This window comes from Gymnodraco acuticeps, unplaced genomic scaffold (genome assembly GCF_902827175.1).
Source record: "Gymnodraco acuticeps unplaced genomic scaffold, fGymAcu1.1, whole genome shotgun sequence".
Lineage (NCBI taxonomy): Eukaryota > Metazoa > Chordata > Actinopteri > Perciformes > Bathydraconidae > Gymnodraco > Gymnodraco acuticeps.
Genome location: NW_022991443.1, coordinates 735,192 through 753,305, shown reverse-complemented (window position 1 = coordinate 753,305; position 18,114 = coordinate 735,192). Strand labels below are relative to the sequence as shown.

Below are 18,114 nucleotides of genomic sequence, written 5' to 3'. Positions count from 1 at the left end.
CTGTGATTGTTCCAAGTCAATACAACCTCATTAAGTTCTTCCTCGGAGGCAAATAATATTCAGTCAAATAGAATGTATAAAAATACTGGGCAGTGGTGATTACTGCCTTAGTCAAGTATACTCCTGACCCATGGTTTGTTATATTTGTGAGATGTGTCTTCTAGTTGTACTATGGTAGGTTGGCACAATCATATTAATAACTGTAAAATGTAAATTGCAGCAGTGCAACTAATGTTATATCTTAACAGCTATAAAAATGTGGTGGATAAACCCGAAAATAAACCCTACTTATTTGACACAGCTACTCTGAATACCCACATATTTTTGTTAGCCAGAAACAATAACTTATTATTCACTCTCTCCACGGAAAACAGGCCATTTCTATTTTACACATGGTCATTTGTGGCTCTTTAAAAATATTCACCACATTCAACATTTATTTATTTCATAATGTGACAAGTACCTGTATTATTTGTAGAAAGCAGAACTGGATCAAGGACTTGTCCAAGAAGTTGTCTGAGAAGTAGCCATCTACACTCAGTTTGTCAAAAAGGTCCATCCAAAACTGGACACACTCACTTCGCAAGGTCAGCCACCATCGTTCAATACGCTGGTTTCCAGTGCTTGGACCAAAGGTTACATTGTCTGTTTCAGCTTGGTTCTCAGAAAAATGCAAAAACTGCTGCATTTCAGCCATATGGCCATTTTCTGTTCCTAAATCAAGTCTGAGTCTGGCAGGGCACCCACCAGCATTGATAACAGCATCAATAAAGTAGCCAGCGATGATCTTCGGGTCTTTGTTTGTTTTGTAAGCTTCAAGCCATATCATCTTTCTGGAAAACCCGTCAATGCATCCACTGATTGCAATTCCAAATGGCTTAAGCTTGTCGTAACCATCAATGTGTCATACATAGTTTGGACCACAGCTGTGGTAGATGCGCCTTCGCAGTCTGTTTCTTGACCTCAGATCAACACCTTCACCATCCAATAACTGTAGCAGTATTCACACTGTTTCTCTGTCAGTCACAATTCCATGTAACCAACATTTTTGGTGCATCCATCTGTAACCATGACACTGACCAGATGTTTCCAGTTGCTGTTCAATGAAGGTTGCCACCTCAGCCACATCGGTTTTATTCTTTCGACGCCAGAGCTGCTTCTTGCTTAAAATCCTTTCAAGGGTGCGTTTGCTTACTCCATGTGAATCAGCAAGCAAATTAAGTATTACATCTGTTGTAAATCCACGTTTAAAGTAGTCCTCAATGTACTCACAATCCATTTCCGTATCAAGATAAATAGGAGAATTCGAGCCAAAGAGCTGCTAGTTTGTCTGTTGTGACAAAGTGTCTCTTTTTATCTCATAATTATGACTTTTTATCTCATTATTTCGACTTTCTTATCTCATAATTAAGACTTTTTATCTCATTATTATGACTTTTTATCTCATAATGACTTTTTATCTCATAATTTCGACTTTTTTATCTCATTATTATGACTTTTTATCTCATAATTTCGACTTTTTTATCTCATAATTATGACTTTTTATCTCATTATTATGACTTTTTATCTCATAATTTCGACTTTTTTATCTCATAATTATGACTTTTCATGGGGATTTTATTTTTTTCAAGTGGCGGAAATGGGCTTCCATAATAACCTGTATAAATCACCATGAAAAAGGTTTCTGAAATGGCATGTTTGAATATGCAAATCTAATCTCTAATGCCAACTTTTCGTGAATTTAGGAGATATCTAGAGTGGCTTATAGGAAAAGTTCAAACCCTAACACTAACCCTATAATGTGTTTTTATTTTCTCTCTTCTAATGGTGGATTGTGTTAACCGATTAGTTAGACAATTTTAATGCAAAGAATAATGCCATTTAATACAGCCTAAAACTAAGAAATTAAAGCTGCCGGTTACTAACTGGTGTTTCTGACGATAAAATGTCATTTAAATCAGGCTATGAATGATAAATGAAGTTGATTACTTAAATTAAGACAAATACTTTTTGTTTTACAAGCTTGCTGAAGAAGGTATATGTTTAAATATGCAAATGGGGATCTTAAGCTAACTTTGGGTGAATACAGTATAAGATATTCTATTGATTAATGTCAATTGCAAAAAACACTCACTAACACTTTTGAAGATATAACTAATATTTGAGTACCTAATGATGAACAGAACTCTGAACGTGAGTCAAGCTATAAGCTTGTTTTTTTACATGGAGGAGGAGGAAGACCGTTCATATTTAAAAACGCCTATGGATACACCTGCTTTTTGTTCATATATTGTGTATAGTGGTTCAAGCTACCTCGATCAAACTTTTACATTATCATATAGACATCCCAGGTATACCTTTCCAGCTTTCAAAATGTTTCGTCGTGCAAAGTTATGAATGCGGAATAGCCTAAACTCTCTAAAATGACAAGTGCATTCAAAACATTGATGTGTTTGCCTGTAGTGGCTTGCTTGCAGAATATTATAACAAATCTCTTAATAGAAACACCGACCAGTAGATTTACCTCATCTCACTCCACCAAACAAATAAACCCACTCTAGTCCTTTTCCACCTGCAACTCTTCTTCAACAAGCCGCCCCTCCCCCCACAACCCCCTCATCTGTGTGTGCAGCTCACGGTGGCACTGCCAGGTCACACACTCCAGCCTAACCTGCTAATGGAGTTTGCATATGCAACCCGCTCTCGGATGCCAGCTAGCCATTAATATGAATCACTCTCTGGAGGCCCCCCCCCCCCCCCAAACAAGCGGGCAATTTGTCTTCACTAGTGAGCCGCTGAAAGGTCTACATATGATATTCTCCGAGGTGGAAAGCTCAATTCGGGAGGAGCGGGGTGTTATGAAGTTGGTTTCATACACCTGACAGGAGGGGGTGTGGATGTGAATTTGTAGGTTACACAAGAGCACAGTTGTGTGTGTGTGTGTGTGTGTGTGTGTGTGTGTGTGTGTGTGTGTGTGTGTGTGTGTGTGTGTGTGTGTGTGTGTGTGTGTGTGTGTGTGTGTGTGTGTGTGTGTGTGTGTGTGTGTGTGTGTGTGTGTGTGTGTGTGTGTGTGTGTGTGTGTGGCCTAGCATTACTATACTTGTGGGGACCTAAATCTGTTTACACAGTCACGTGTGGGGACTCGCCTCCCTTATGGGGACAAATTGGAGGGGAATCATTCATTTTAGGGGTGAAGACTTTAGGGTGAAGACTTGGTTAGGTTTAGGATTAGGGTTATGGTAAGGTTAGGGTTAGGCATGTGTTGGTTATGGTTAAGGTTAGGATAAGTCTCCAGGAAATGCATGTAAGTCAATGTAATGTCCCCTGAAGTGATGTATACATGGTGTGTGTGTGTGTGTGTGTGTGTGTGTGTGTGTGTGTGTGTGTGTGTGTGTGTGTGTGTGTGTGTGTGTGTGTGTGTGGGTGTGTGTGTGTGTGTGTGTGTGTGTGTGTGTGTGTGTGTGTGGGGGGGGGTGTGTGTGTGTGTGTGTGTGTGTGTGTGTGTCAGTGTACGGTGGGTGGAAATGGCCGTCAGGTGAAAAATGTACAAGACAGACAGACTGAATTCAGGGCAGTTCAGGCGAGCAAGAGGCCTGCTGCATTGCATCACTTGCTCCCTGCTTGGTGAGAGCTCTGTCGAGAGCACTTCTGAGCTCTATTATCAGCCTTTCTTAATCAAGTAGTGGGCTCAAATTTAAACTGTGTATAGAAATGCTTCAACAGTGCGAAGAGAACAGAGTTTTCTACCAAATATTATGTTCTGGGTTTCAAATGTTACTTCACAATCTAGAGAGAGCTGATTTTCAAAAGTGTAAGCACTTGATTTGATTATATTCAGACTGCGCGCCATCCTTCAGACAACACTAGACAGTTGCAGCCAGGAAATAAATCTTCCTACTCCCACACAACAAATGCTCAGCTAGTGTGTGGCCTGGAGAGAAAGAAACAGAACAGTTTTTGAGCAGAGTTGTGAAATAAAAAACACAGATACAGATGTATACACACATCGGACCCAGTAGGTCAGAAAGACTTGCATCATTTATTTATTGTTTTGCTCTGCAGGCCCTCCTCCATCTATGTGCTCTTTGTTCAAGCATCAGCAGGGTGAAGAGCTAGCGGTGTGCGTAGGCCATTTGAAAGGATGCCATGTGACAAACAATCTTGATTTGTACAAAAAAATAAGATGTTCAAGCAGTATCTTATCTGAGACGTAGAAAAAAGTGGTAAGAAAATGTGAAGCAAGCAAAAAGCAAATCTGATTAAGGGAGTACTATTTGACATGAGTTTTGTGTTTGGAGCAAAGTACATGTTAAGACAATGAATACAATATAAAAGTTTAAAAAAGAAAGACATTTTGAAGCAGACGGGCCAAACAAACAGAAAATGTTGATTTAGGACAACACAAATGTTCCTGTCCCATTATGAAGGAGTTATGAAATGTTTCTCACCTCTGTCATAAGAGGTGAGAAAGCTCCACAGTGTGGTTATGTAACTCTCGCTAGCACCTCTATTATAAAGGCTTCAATGTCTACGACAAACAAGCAGACCAGCCAAGTCTTGTGTCGCCATGGTCACTGCCGTGCTGGCAACCCATCTGACCAGAGACAGACTTCTAATGAGCTCGCTCCTCAAAGGCTACACAGTGGTGTGTGTGTGTGTGTGTGTGTGTGTGTGTGTGTGTGTGTGTGTGTGTGTGTGTGTGTGTGTGTGTGTGTGTGTGTGTGTGTGTGTGTGTGTGTGTGTGTGTGTGTGTGTGTGTGTGTGTGTGTGTGGTGTGTGTGTGTGTGTGTGTGTGTGTGTGTGTGTGTGTGTGTGTGTGTGTGTGTGTGTGTGTGGTGTGTGTGTAAGTGTGTGTGTATGTGTGTGTGTGTGTGTGTGTGTGTGTGTGTGTGTGTGTGTGTGTGTGTGTGTGTGTGTGTGTGTGTGTGTGTGTGTGTGTGTGTGTGTGTGTCACGTGTGTGTGTCTGTGTGTGTGTGTGTGTGTGTGTGTGTGTGTGTGTGTGTGTGTGTGTGTGTGTGTGTGTGTGTGTGTGTGTGCGCGCGTGTGTACATGTGTCCTTGAAAACAATAGATCAGTTGGACAGCGTAGAAGACGGTTTCTGGTTGGCTTGGAATCATTAGTGTAAATGATGTATCTGCCAAACAGAAGTATATAGCTTTTTCAATATGCTGCTAAATATGATGCGAGAACTATCGCAATTCTCATACATATTGCTCATACAGTATGCTGCTGATGCAACACAAGCAGTTGAGACCAAATACAATATAAGTGAACCAGGAAAAGAGAAGCTTTGCTATGCTGAAATATTAACTTAGCTGTTCTGTCTCTGTAAGAGAATGCTCAGATGTTATATGAATCCACTACTAGTGGTTCATACAGGCTTCACGTGTGCATGGCTGGTTCTTGGAGGGGGCTAACCTGGGCCAGACCCCCTTTAACATTGAGCTCCCTGTGGCCCCCCTCCAAAAGAAGAGTCTATGATAATACCATTTGTGATTGTGTTGCAGCAAAGATTGTGCTGTATATTGAGGCAAAGATAACGTCCCGCATTAAGTGTGCCCCTCTCATTAAATAACTGGCGCCAGCACGGCCCCCTAATATATTTGGCCCCTTTGTGACAGTAAATAGCATTTCACACATCATTTTGTACAAAATACATGTTTTGATCATTAACTATAAGGTTAGTTATGTTTAGTTTTCAGGGTATTTTGTCAATGTTATTTGATGATGTGTTAGTACATTTGAAATACTTTGTCTTGTGTCTAAGTGCCTATTTTCAAGCTTCGTATAGCTTGTGGGGGGTGTCCCATTTACAATATCGCCACATCTCCACAGCTCTTAACCATTAAATGGTTTCTGTATCCTGAGGGATACAATAGTGTAATAACGATGTAATATTTGTGTTACATTGGTTTAACATGTGCCTAATAACAGTCTCTTATGTGTGTTACAACGTTGTAACATGGATATAATATGGGTGTAATATGGTTGAATTAATGGTGTAACAAGGTTATGAAATAGGGGCGTAATAATGTGTAATATTGGTATAACAACAGTGTAATTTGGGTGTAATGTAGAAAATAGCTTTTAATTGTCCCAAATATTGATATCTGACTGCCCATTTAAGGGTCAAAACAACCTGTTACCATCGTGGATAAATTAATCCTGCAGTCGTACATTTTTTTCAAAAGACAAGCAGGTTCATCTGATTTCATTTTTTTACAGAATTCCACCAAAGCTACATCATCCAACCAGCTCATCCCGCTAACAATATATAATGACAATATTACTCAAGAGGTCCCTCAGTGCCCTTCTGGCTTTCAGCCTAATTCACATTTGCATTAGCCTGGATGTGATTTAGCTCTTATCTTTTATGAGTACAATGTTGTTAGGTTATGTAAATTGCTTTTTGTTCTTACAGCTTCTGAACCTCTTTACATTTATATTCTCACTGGGATGCCATCTTTAGATGAAGGGGGTCCATGATAGTGGAATCCTTCTCATTTGACAATGTGATCAGCAGCATTCATTAAGATGAGAACAACATAATACCAAGAGACCTAAAGTATAGGATTTCTTGAATGGAAAGGTTCAAACGGTAAAAATGGGCAGTTAGTTAAAGGAAGTGTTACAATGGTTTAGTTTCAAACACAGCAGGAAAATATAAGCAAGGAAATTAGAGCTGAAAATCAGAGAAATGTTTGCGTCTCCAACATGAATTTGGATAAAAATAAGCCAGAGCAATTTCAAATATTAGATATGCTCGCTGTGCACAGTGTCCTTCAATGCTCTGCTGGCTTTCAGACTCTTTCATTCATGAACATATTTAATTCTGCGTACCAGCAAGTACAATTCTTACATTATAATGACTATTTCATCAATGTTAGGTTAAAAGAAATTCAAGCCAAGAAGAGAGATGCAAATCTGCAATTAACTGAGAATTCTATTTTTTGTTCGTTCTTAATGTAATGACTTGAATGCACCGCCATTCTGTCTGATACATCAGACAAAAGAGCACAAGTCCAGCGTTTATGTTGAACTGGCTCACCTCCAGGCTTTCACTCACTGACGGTGCTCCTGTCATATCGCATGTGACAGCCTCTCTCCGGCTCCGCAGGGATAACATATTGTAGCTTCGCCTTTGGATGTACATTTATTAAATGACTGACGTTCGAACCAAACGCAAACCCCGGAATGACACTGAGGTTACGCCTGATAAGCAAATGTACTCGGTTTCATTTAAAGGTCTTCTATTTATCAAGCTGAAAAAAGAGGGATGCACTCATTTGGTTTCGGCTCATGTGTTTGTCAGATGCTGCCGCGCGATCATCCGTCTTGTGGGGATAGCTTGTGGACTGATGCGGAAAATGTATTGAAAGATAGAGATGTTGGGAAAGAGGGAAATTCCAGCTTTCCCTGTTTTCATTGGTGTTATCATACAGTAGGTGTTACATGCATGGAGCCTAGTGATTACATTTACAGTGTCTTCCTCTGGGGCTCATTCACGGCACATAAAAGAAGCAACACATTTTTTTGTTTCCTGCCATCATCTATCAAAAATACTTTTTTCTTCAGCTTGCCTTCCTCCACCTTTTTTCCCTCAGTGTCTGAGACCCAGTGAACGCGGTACCTTCTGCTGTCACTTTCCCCCGCTCCCTTTTCTGAAGTTCTGTCATCGGCAGGCTTCGAACTGCCATGTGAGTTTTACCCCGCACAATGCTCGTCTCCAGAGCTTCGCCTGGTGTGAAATCGTCAGAGCCATAGGCCACGTTTCAACACAGGGTTTTTGTACCCTGTATAATGCAGGAAGCCTGTCAATGGATTGGACACATTCGAACATGCTACCTTCAATCCAGCCAGCCACTACCTGCCTTTTTGTCCCATTTATGATGCCGCTGTCACCCTAAAAACATACAGTATATATCCAGCGATATAAAGCTATATATAATTGTATGCTTATAATATAATACATATATACTCTGCATAATGAGCATTACATTTTGCATATTTATTGACATTTAGCTGATAACAGTTTTATTTAAAATGACAATAGCAGGGATTGTGTATCATTTTAGCCACAAATCATTTACACTTTACATTACAGCTAATCATTTTACAAACTATCCCACTGGTTCTTTTCACATTTGATTGGTAGCGTTTCTTTGCATTCTAGGCATATTATCTTTTCCATACTTTTCTGTTGGTACAAAAATCAAGAAGCAGATTTTTGCCACTTGATTTATGTTGTTCAATGAACATCAAGTTGTCATAGATTTGTTATTGTCAAAGTGAAGTTGTTTTTTAGGGAAGCTCAATTATGCTTTTTGGATTTAGTCTGCATTAACATGCTTCATCCTGCAGCAGCAACAATAACATTTGCAGACAAATGTAGTTTGTTTAAGAGCCTGCTTTTTGATATTCAAACTGCACAGACATGATTGCAAACTAATGTTAGTCTGGAACAAAAACATCCTAAACAGAACAAAAATCATACATGTCTTATATTTAAAGCTGCACTACATACATCCCGATATATTATCAATGTATTGTATACCGTTTCACACAGCTATCACCTCTAGCCTTTTAGGCAGCAATCTAATCCCTTGTTAGAAAGGAGCTCATGAATAAGGTTGAAATAAGTCATTCATTTAACTTGAGCTATAAAGGTAAGGTCATTGGCTCTTTTTATAAACACATACATTATAAATATTTAGTTTCACACAGGTCATGAATGCTTACCCCCTGGGTCACTGTGTGCTGTGGGTGTTTTCTTTTACTTCACTAAAGCATCATCATTTTGAACACTGTTTTATTCCTCTAGCGGGCTCCTTAAAAAGTAGCAGATACGACCCTATGATTTGTAACTAAATAGTTTGTTGTTCCTCTGAGCTAGTTGTGCTTGTAAAACATGCATGATGCACCCCCCCCCTCGGGGTCTTCAGCAGGCCGGAGCTGTGCTTGTTAGCCTAATAACAACAGTGGCTGGTAATGACCAGGACCTCGATGAGCCTCGCGTTGATGAAGCTAACAAAAGTCCGCGCAGGAGCCCACTTCTTAGGAGAGACCTGGGGGGGAGATTTGTAGTTACTGCAGTCCTGGAACTATGCCTGTCTCTATAGGTGGGCTGCTGGTGAGGGTTTTGCATTTTAAAGTACCACTATCAATCAATCAATGTTTATTTATATTTCACTAAATATCTCTCCTTTGTTTCCCCCGGAGCAACGAGCAAACATGCTGTACTCTCTGTGGCTGTCCCTCCCGGCCCCACAGACCTGTGTAATGCTACCTTGGCTGAGGTTTTTATTTGTGTCATTTGAGGCTACTGTATCTTAAAAATACTTTGATCCTAAAATATGCTGTGTTGATGATAAGGAAGGAAGTTAATTGAATCCCTTAATATTTGTTGCCAATCTCTGCTGGCACTCTCTCAAAGATCCAAGCTGCCACCTCATTTGAACTGAGCAAACGTTATCATTCATGCACAGTGCTCATTGTTTACAAGTGGGCGATGAAACGAGGCACCCCGAGCTCACAGACGAGGTCCACATGTTTCAATTTCTCTGCAACATGAGCAATTAGCCAAGCGCTTATTAGTGTGCTCCACTCTCCCTCTCCTTTATCTGTGGATCTCCCCAATCCCTTGTGCCAGTGGGAGATGAATATGTCTTCAATGTCCTTGGTTTCCTGTCTTGTAAACACCAGAGGCACTGTTTACCGGTGTGCATGGCAGGCTAACAGTGGGCTCCGTCTCCGCCCGGCTCCCCCCCGCGGGCCGGACTCACCTTTATACCCTTTTAATTAGTAGGAGCAGTTAATAGTGCTGGCCGCTCCTGCCGCCTCAGCACTCTGCTCCGACTTCAAGAATCCCTCCGATCGATAGCAAAGAGACCAACTGAGCCCAGGAGTCTAGAAGAGGGGTGGGGGCCTTATTGTGGGAGCACATCAGGTGGATCATGATGGCTTTTGGAGAGAAATCAAACAACACACTATTTTCTTTGAACAAACCTTCGGGGTGGGTGTATCAATATCTATTTTCACTTCTTTTCCCATGTACATTTGAAGGGATAACAAGGTCTCTGGGTTCCTGATATGCATTCCATCTCGTCCAGTTTCTCCTCTCCCACATTTCCTCTCTCTTGAAAATGAATGTAATCAAAAAGCTAAGAGTTTGCTCGGCACATTCCATTGTGCCCTTATAGGCTTTTATCCCTTCCAAGCGCTGGCCCCCCGCACTCATTTCTTTTCTTGTTTTGATTTAAAGATGCAGTGGAAGTACTTAGCATTTAGATGACATGCTGCCGGAGAGGTGAGATGGATCAGCGCCTCTTCAGAAGGACTGAATTTCAGAGCGACAGATCGGGGGACGGCAGGCCGGGGGGGGGGGGGCCGCAGAATACCAAGTACAGCTCGCATGCAGCACACAGCCTGGCACAGAGAGCAGGGGCTGCTGGGAATGCCAATGTGCAGCCCAGACAGCCGTCTCGCCTTACCTCCACTGATTGGCTAAACAGACCATTAGCTTCGTGATTATGATTAGCCGAGTCATTATCTACACAAAAGTGGCTCATTCACCAATATTAAGAAGGCAAGGGAGCTGTTTCTCTTCCTCCGGTCAGGGGGAAAACAATGCGTTTTCATGTGTTCTTCAGATGAATGTAGGAGGCAAGAAGTTATTGTTCACAGAGAAACAAAGTGGAACACTGTGTATCACCCTGCCCTACAGCTAATGGGATAAAAATGTTCTGTCCATGTGATGGCGTTGAGGGAAGAAAAGAAAAGGTCTCTCAGTCGTTAATGCGGATGATGAGGTGGCCATTACTCGCTCGTATTTTCTGGTCGGGGAGAGAAGCGGCGTCCTCAGAGGTCATAAAAACTGGGGAGGGAACAAAATAACCTTCAGTTTCCATCGCCTCGCCTTAGATATAATTGGAAGACAGGCCATCTATGCTTTTGAACGGACACATGCTGCTCTGCATCCAAGGCCAGTACGCTGAGGCAAAGTTGAACAAACGTTAGTGAAGGCTGGCCCTCTGTTCCTCCGATGCTGACCTTGTACTTCTCTCTTGCAGCCTTTGCCCAAGGAGCCGTCGTAGGATGTGGAGAACACGGCAAGTACGTACTTTTTTCCCATTCTGTACCCTCATTTGCATAAAAAGTGTATAACTCTCACTTTGACATACAAGCCACCGAAGACATTTTTGATTGTAATATCGCATAGAACCCTGAAATAATGACTCTTAAGGGAGACTGCAGAAGCCATGCCTAAATTGCAAGTAGTATAAATGTTCAGTGTAGCTTTGACCTGGAATGAGTCAGCCATTAGTGTGTGTTGATATGTATATCGCAGTACTGCTGAGCTCAAATAAAGATCATCCAGGAAATGGAGAAGACATGTTTCTCAGGATGTCGTAACTTTGATGATGGAAAAGCCAAAAAAAGTAAATCAAAGGGGGTTGTTGAGCGTTTTCAAATGCGTAAGGATGGAAAGTAAAAAGCCCCACTGTGCTAACATCAAAGGGAGAGGTTACTTCAAGTGTCCAGGCTTTCTTTCAGGACAAAGGTAGAAAACTGATTTGAACTGGAGCATTCTTCACAAAAGCAAAGACCACAAGAAGGAGCCTTTTAAGAATCCTCTTCAACTGTATATGCCAATTCCAACAAAGTCCTAAGATGTGTGTGTCTGCAGAAGTCAATACTAAAAGTCGGCAGGAAATCTAGAATCTGGCTCGCTCTTCTGGCAACTTCCACAAACAATCTGTTCTCTAAAAAACAAGGAAATCTAAAGATGAAACTAAATTCCTCTCCCAAAAACATTGACTGAGTATCTGTTAAGCTTTTTATATTCTGAGAAACCACGGGCATTGGGAATCTGCATGCCATATGTCTCCCAGCCAATACTCGGAGATTGATTTTCCCTCTTCCACCGAGAAAACAAAATGAATCACGCACAATTACCAAGGACAGGGAGAAAGGGGGAATTGGGGGCATCATAAATATTTATTTGCCAGCCCTGGGAATTTGTGCAATTCTGTGTGGATTTGCCAACTCATACTTAAGTGTCTGAATGATTTATATGGGCAGTGGGTGTCACATTTGTCCACTGTCACCGTGAATCATTTATGGATTAACATTTATGGATTTATCCATATAACATATTCATGGCAAAGTTCTAGTATCATTCAAATGGATTTCTTGATCAAAAGATTGGTTAGATTAAGTCATTAGCTTCAGGATTTCTTTGGAGGTGAAATGTATTCCATGTGGAAAGGAACCCAGTAACACATACAGGTATGGACCAATCCTTTTGCAGAATCATTCATAACATTTGCGATAATGGAAGTCAAATAAAGCCATTTTCAGACTTGCAATATGTGGAATTGCTTGTTTTATACATCTGTTTAAGTCATGGCTTTTTGTCAATCAGATATATGTCCATTATGCAAATGTCTTTCGGACCCTAGAGAAAGGGGCGCAACACTAGCTCCCTATTTGGCACTTCAACTGCAACTGGCAATTCAACAAACAGCGTTGAGACAAAAAACGAATATCAAAGAAGGAAATAGTTTATGCTCTCATCACCGCTGGATTTAAAAAGCTGTTTTGTGGCTGAAGTCTTCATTAATGACCTTCAAGAGTGTTGATGGCGTACAACCTTCCCTCAGTGAAGCTCTTCATAATATTTGTCATTAATTTATGCATTTATTAGATAAAGTTCTGCTTGTTTTATAATCTCCAACAATGCACATGCAGAGAATCACAAGATGGTAATTTTGGGCTCATTTAATTCTTAATTAGCACACATGCTGTCTGTAAAGAGTTTTGCAGATGAAAATTGAAAATACAAAGAGGGGGTGCTGGGCTGGTTATTACTGTGTTGATGTTGTGTTTTCTCATCCTGCACCGTGAGGGTAAAAAAAAGATAATAGTATCCTCAACAGCTTCAAATTGGCTCCTTCAGTGTTTCATGGTTTATTAAATTGAATTTATTTTTGATTTAAAAAACAAGAGGAAGCGCTTCCTGGATCTGACAGTAATGTAACAAAACAGGTGCAGTTAGGCAATTGACGTCTACAAAACAACTCGCAAACAGACTTTATTACAGTGAATCATTGTCTTTTTTTTTAATAAGAAATTATAAAGTGTCACCCACAGGCTAGAGTGCATTAGATCTCTGTGCATAGTTCACCTTGTTTTGCGTTGCAGTAGCAATCACGTTACCTTATGTGGTGGTTTTCAATGCAGAGTTATGCTACGGAAAGTGATACCTAAGTTTGACTTGCTAAGATACCTATCGTGACTTTTACATAAAAATTACCGGTCATTGTTCAGATGTAAAAAAAATGCACAAACAACTTAGTCTGGAAGAGGTTTACAAAACATTATTTCATCTCATCTCTTTTTTCTCCATTGTTCTGCAGGGTCATCGGCTTCCTGCTACAAAAGGTACTGAGACCAATCACTAAACCAGAACATTGTGTCCATTCTCTTATGAGACTCTCAAACTTTGCAACAGGTTTTAACCTTCAGTAAAAACAAATATGTATAAAAGAACTCGCAGACATTTCTGAGAATTCTGAGAAGTCTCCAGTGAGAGGCATGGTACACCATCGGCTTTGAATCTTCACCGCGAACCCTTGGACACGTCATCGAACAACATTCCTGTGAGGAACTTTCATCAACGGGACGTGGAATAATTGACTCATTCATTACATTGACTTTTTGTTGCCCTTGATATCCAACATTAGGTCTGCAGGGGACGCCTCCTTGAAGATTTTTCGTACCTTTGTGGCTTGATCTGGACTTTTCAGAAGGTCTTTCAGAAGTCGGCCCCTTCTTCTTCTTAACTATCTCGATACGAAGCCGTCCAGTGTTATATTCCAGCCAAGTTTTGCCAATGACAGCTTGCTGCTAAAGACACTTTTATGAGGTTGAGCCAGACTGTATTGCCCACTGTATTCTCTCACTCATTTAGCTGGGTAGGACTTTGCACTGCATACACACAGGACGGAACATTGTGCAAAAAGCATGAAAGTCTATTGGAATGTCCCAGAAGAGACGACGGAGATGAGTTGACTGTCTTGAGTGCCAAATGTGGACATTTTGGACAACTTAGCGTATAACTTATGTTTTTTATGTGGTGCCAACATAGAGTAGAATAGTAGTTTTTGTCAATGAACCTCACACATCCTGGACACACACCAACGGGAGCATTCAGCAGATGTGGACCCCTGGCTCGTTTGAATGGTCTAAACCTGCGTGTGTGCATGTTTGCATCTCTCAATGTGTGAATATGTATGTGTGAGTCTGCGTGCACATCCAGAGAAACACTGTTAAATAAGTCATATCCAATGCATTATTCATACTCTTGTATATTTTTGGGACACGCCCAGTCCAGGGCTCACCATCTGGCCGGAGAACAATGTGTGATTTTACAGATGATGGATTGCATTTGAATGTTCAAGGTTGAATCCTGTGTTTGACTTTATTTTGTGTATTTTCTTTAGTACAAAGAGATATTTATGATGGGGGGGGGATATAATTGAAACTAGGGAAAGAGCTGCAGTATGTCACACAAATTAAATTCTGTAATTAAAATCAATTCATGCGTGATTAAATGTATTCAGAATCCTTGTCTAAATGGACTATATTTTGATATGAAATGTTTTGGCCAGCTGGACGTGCTATTTGCTGGTTTCAGATGCTTGATATACTTGAAAGGATTTGTGTAAATATATATATATATATATAGAGATTCAATTAATGTGTTTTATGTTCTGTGGGTCTCATCTCAGGAGCACAAAAGGCATTCTTCTGCAAGAGGTGGACACAATAACATGAACACCAGTAAGATATCTCAAAAAAAATAAAACGCAATACTACAATGTGTATGAAGATTAATGTACATCCTAAAGTAAAACAATATATCTGTTACTTTTCCAAAGATAACAATAGATTGCATAATATTTTACTGGTGTTTTTGTCAGTATGTCGCCACCCTGTTTTCCTTTTCTTTGTACTAAAACATTATGTACTCTCCATCTTAATGTATGCATTTGAGGATATAAAGAGAGCGTCCGCTCCCGAGAGCTGCAGAGTGTGTATTTAGTGTGTGAGTGTGTATGTGAGGGTTTTTCAGGTCAACAGTGGTTTGTGTGGTAAGAAAATGGCAATTTCCACCTGATCCCATACCTTTGATTTCATGTTTGCTTCTCTGGTTTGAACTCACCGTGAATGAATTGTCCCTTTTTGATTTGAGACACTTTAATGAAGTCACATTCAACAGGGCAGTGGCAGATTAGTAACAACAAATATCTGGACCTCTACTTGTGTTAAATATCAATATGATGTGCATTTATAACAGCACATATCATCAAACTAAGTTCTGCAAGCACTGCACTGCTGACTCTCGGAGGGAGTGTCATGACTAAAAATGCCTTTTATGGTCCTCAAACGTCTATATAAATATGTTATACTTTTAAGCTTAGCTTGAACTACAATACCACAGGCCAATTATTTCCAAAACAGGGACAGAGCAAAAGTATCCGAGACAAACGAACAACGTTTTCTTGTGAAGAGTAAAAATGAACACTTTCTGTCAATCCCATGTGTATGATGTATTATAATGTAGTAGTTAGTGCATAATGCATTTAAACAGCATATTACATTGCATAGTTGCCTCATGCCTTCATGTAAGGGATAATCCACAATGTGGCGTGCAGTAATTGAAGAATAACACACAGAGGGCTGGAAGTAATACTGTATATCACACACAGTGTCTTGCATTATATTTTACAACTGCACAATGTATCGTGGATTTTACTACCACGTGTACCATTAACGTACTTTTCAAAACTAAAATCTTGGTTCACCGTAAAATAATCTTGGAATAAACACAATTGTACTACTCTTAACATGAAGGAGAAGCCGCTAGGAACCACTTCCAAACAGGCCAATTATACCTTCATTTTGTCTATAGCTATTTCATAAAAATGTGGTAATTTAATGATTATAATGTTTGCTTTACTCCATTTGCAATGACATTTAAATGTTTTCATTTAAATGGTGATCGTGTTTGTGTTGTTTGGGAACACTTTTAACACTAGTTAATTAACCATAAGAGAAGATAGCATAACCTTTACTCATTCGGAGCAAAGTTGGCGGAATACATTTGAATTATAAATACATTCTTACTTTGGTTTAGATTCATCGACTTTCAAAGATATTCACTAGAAACCAACAAAAGAGGAAAAAACAAATGCCAACTATGCTTTTGTGTAACATTATCAATGCTTGCTACAGTTTTTTAAGGACATAACAGAAATATTTGATGTAAGGAAGGTGAGAATCCAGCCTGCATCATGGCTGTAGAACGTCGGTGTCCTGTGCCAGTATTCCCACTCAACTCCTACTGGGTTAGAGATGTTCTCTCAACGAGTCCGGGCTGCTGCCCCCTTTCATTTTGAATGTCTGTCTTGCTGTTCTCTGGGTTTTTAATGTGGGCTGCACTCAGGATCAACAAATGCTACGAAGGTGGTGTGAGCTGAAAGGGCTGAGCTGTCATAGCACGCTATGAGCAAACTTTAGGTACACAGTAAGAAACATAATTGTCTTTAGACCTCATTGTTATCTCTGATGCAAATACGGTGATTTAGTAGCGGTAATACCTGAACTTATAAACATTATTTTTGTAATGCCTTATGACTTTATAGAAAACATACATTAGATTGAAAACACTTAGAATGTCTGATGCATCATACATGAACAGATTTTAGGGGCATTATAGCACTTCTTTCCTTTTATTTACAAAAAAACTCCTCAAACGAAGCGTGAACTTACTGGTTAGAGAAGTAAACCAAATGTGGGAGTGCCTAAAACCTGCATTCTCTATAATATCCAGCAGGTGGTGATTCGTTGGTCTAAGAACAAGTCTGTTTGCAAAGTATAGAAGTCTATGAGAAAATGCCCCTACCTTTCACTTGATTTATCACATTGGTTATTATTATAAAGATAAGTTCATGGTCACAATCACTATATTTTGGGTGCAGCGTATATGTAAGGAGTTTGGTCACAAACAGCTGTTATGTCATTGGTTGCTCTTTGAAAGTATAGCAGCCTTAACCCTAACCCTAAATTGTCTTCGGTGTTTGTTGTAATACACCCATTGGTTTCATGTATGGTCACAAAAGAAAAACAGAAGGCCACAGCTAAAACACCAAACTGATTATTCCTGGAGAAATAATTGAGAAAATACAACAATAACCAAGTATCATTTGTGTTGTAAATGTTCATTAAAAGAGTACTGTTTGTTCTAATATGTTTTAGAATTGTGGATGGATAGACACAGCAAATTGTGGTATGGGAGCCGAATTTCAACTGAAAATACAGAGTCTGTATGAGAGCTACACGCCTTCTCAATTTTAACAGTTTGTGTCTGTGTCAATCCGACATAGCAACAACCATCATGCAACATAATAACACCTGACATCCGATTGGCTCCTGTCTTACAGGGTGCTTTTCTGTTTTAGTAACTGTTGAAAAGTAATTGAGTCTGTCTACACGTCTACACCATGTCTTTGCCCTGTTCAATAAAACCTTCAGCTGCAGGATGGACAAGTATTTTAGCACTGCCTTCATTGTATTTATGTTTTGCCACTGAGTCCCCCACATCCACAATAGATCCCTGGCTGGGCCTAATAAGACACAAACACCCCCCCGAGGCTCAGCCTGGCTTGCTAAACACAGCGTTGTCAAACAGCGTCACAGTGTAGTGAATTAGCATTTATGCCCACATAAAAATCAATTTACTGATCCATTAGCTTAGCATAGTGCTAATGAGTTGCCAGTGATGACCCGCAAGGGACTTTGGTTAGCAAGCGGATCGTCATTAAACGTAGTCACATACAGGCAGGCCCGGTTCCAGAACAAAATGACTCAGGGTGCATCTGAGATTAAAGAGGGTGCAGTGGTAAAGTGCTATTTGTATAAGTGGGGAGTGGACCTAACACCCTCTGGGGTCCTCACCTCCTCTAGGGGGGGTCCGGGGGCATGCTCCCCCAAGAAGATTTTTTTTTAAATATTGAAGTTAAAAGCATCAATCTGGTGCACTTTGAGAG

The 18,114-nt window shown here is 40.3% G+C and overlaps 1 protein-coding gene across 2 annotated transcripts in view; it reads left to right on the top strand.

The window, feature by feature from the left end:
• Positions 1 to 17,617, top strand: part of tafa5l (TAFA chemokine like family member 5, like) — a 65,570-nt gene extending 47,953 nt beyond the window's left edge. Inside the window, exons 4-5 of one of the 2 annotated variants that reach the window (XM_034196420.1) lie at positions 11,071 to 11,109; positions 13,420 to 17,617. In XM_034196420.1, coding sequence (XP_034052311.1) covers positions 11,071 to 11,094 — 24 coding nt within the window. In that variant the 3' untranslated portion in view covers positions 11,095 to 11,109; positions 13,420 to 17,617. Of the gene's footprint in view, positions 1 to 11,070; positions 11,114 to 13,419 lie in introns of both variants that reach the window. The other variant, XM_034196419.1, reaches the window with a different exon arrangement.
• The last annotated feature ends 497 nt before the right edge of the window (positions 17,618 to 18,114 follow it).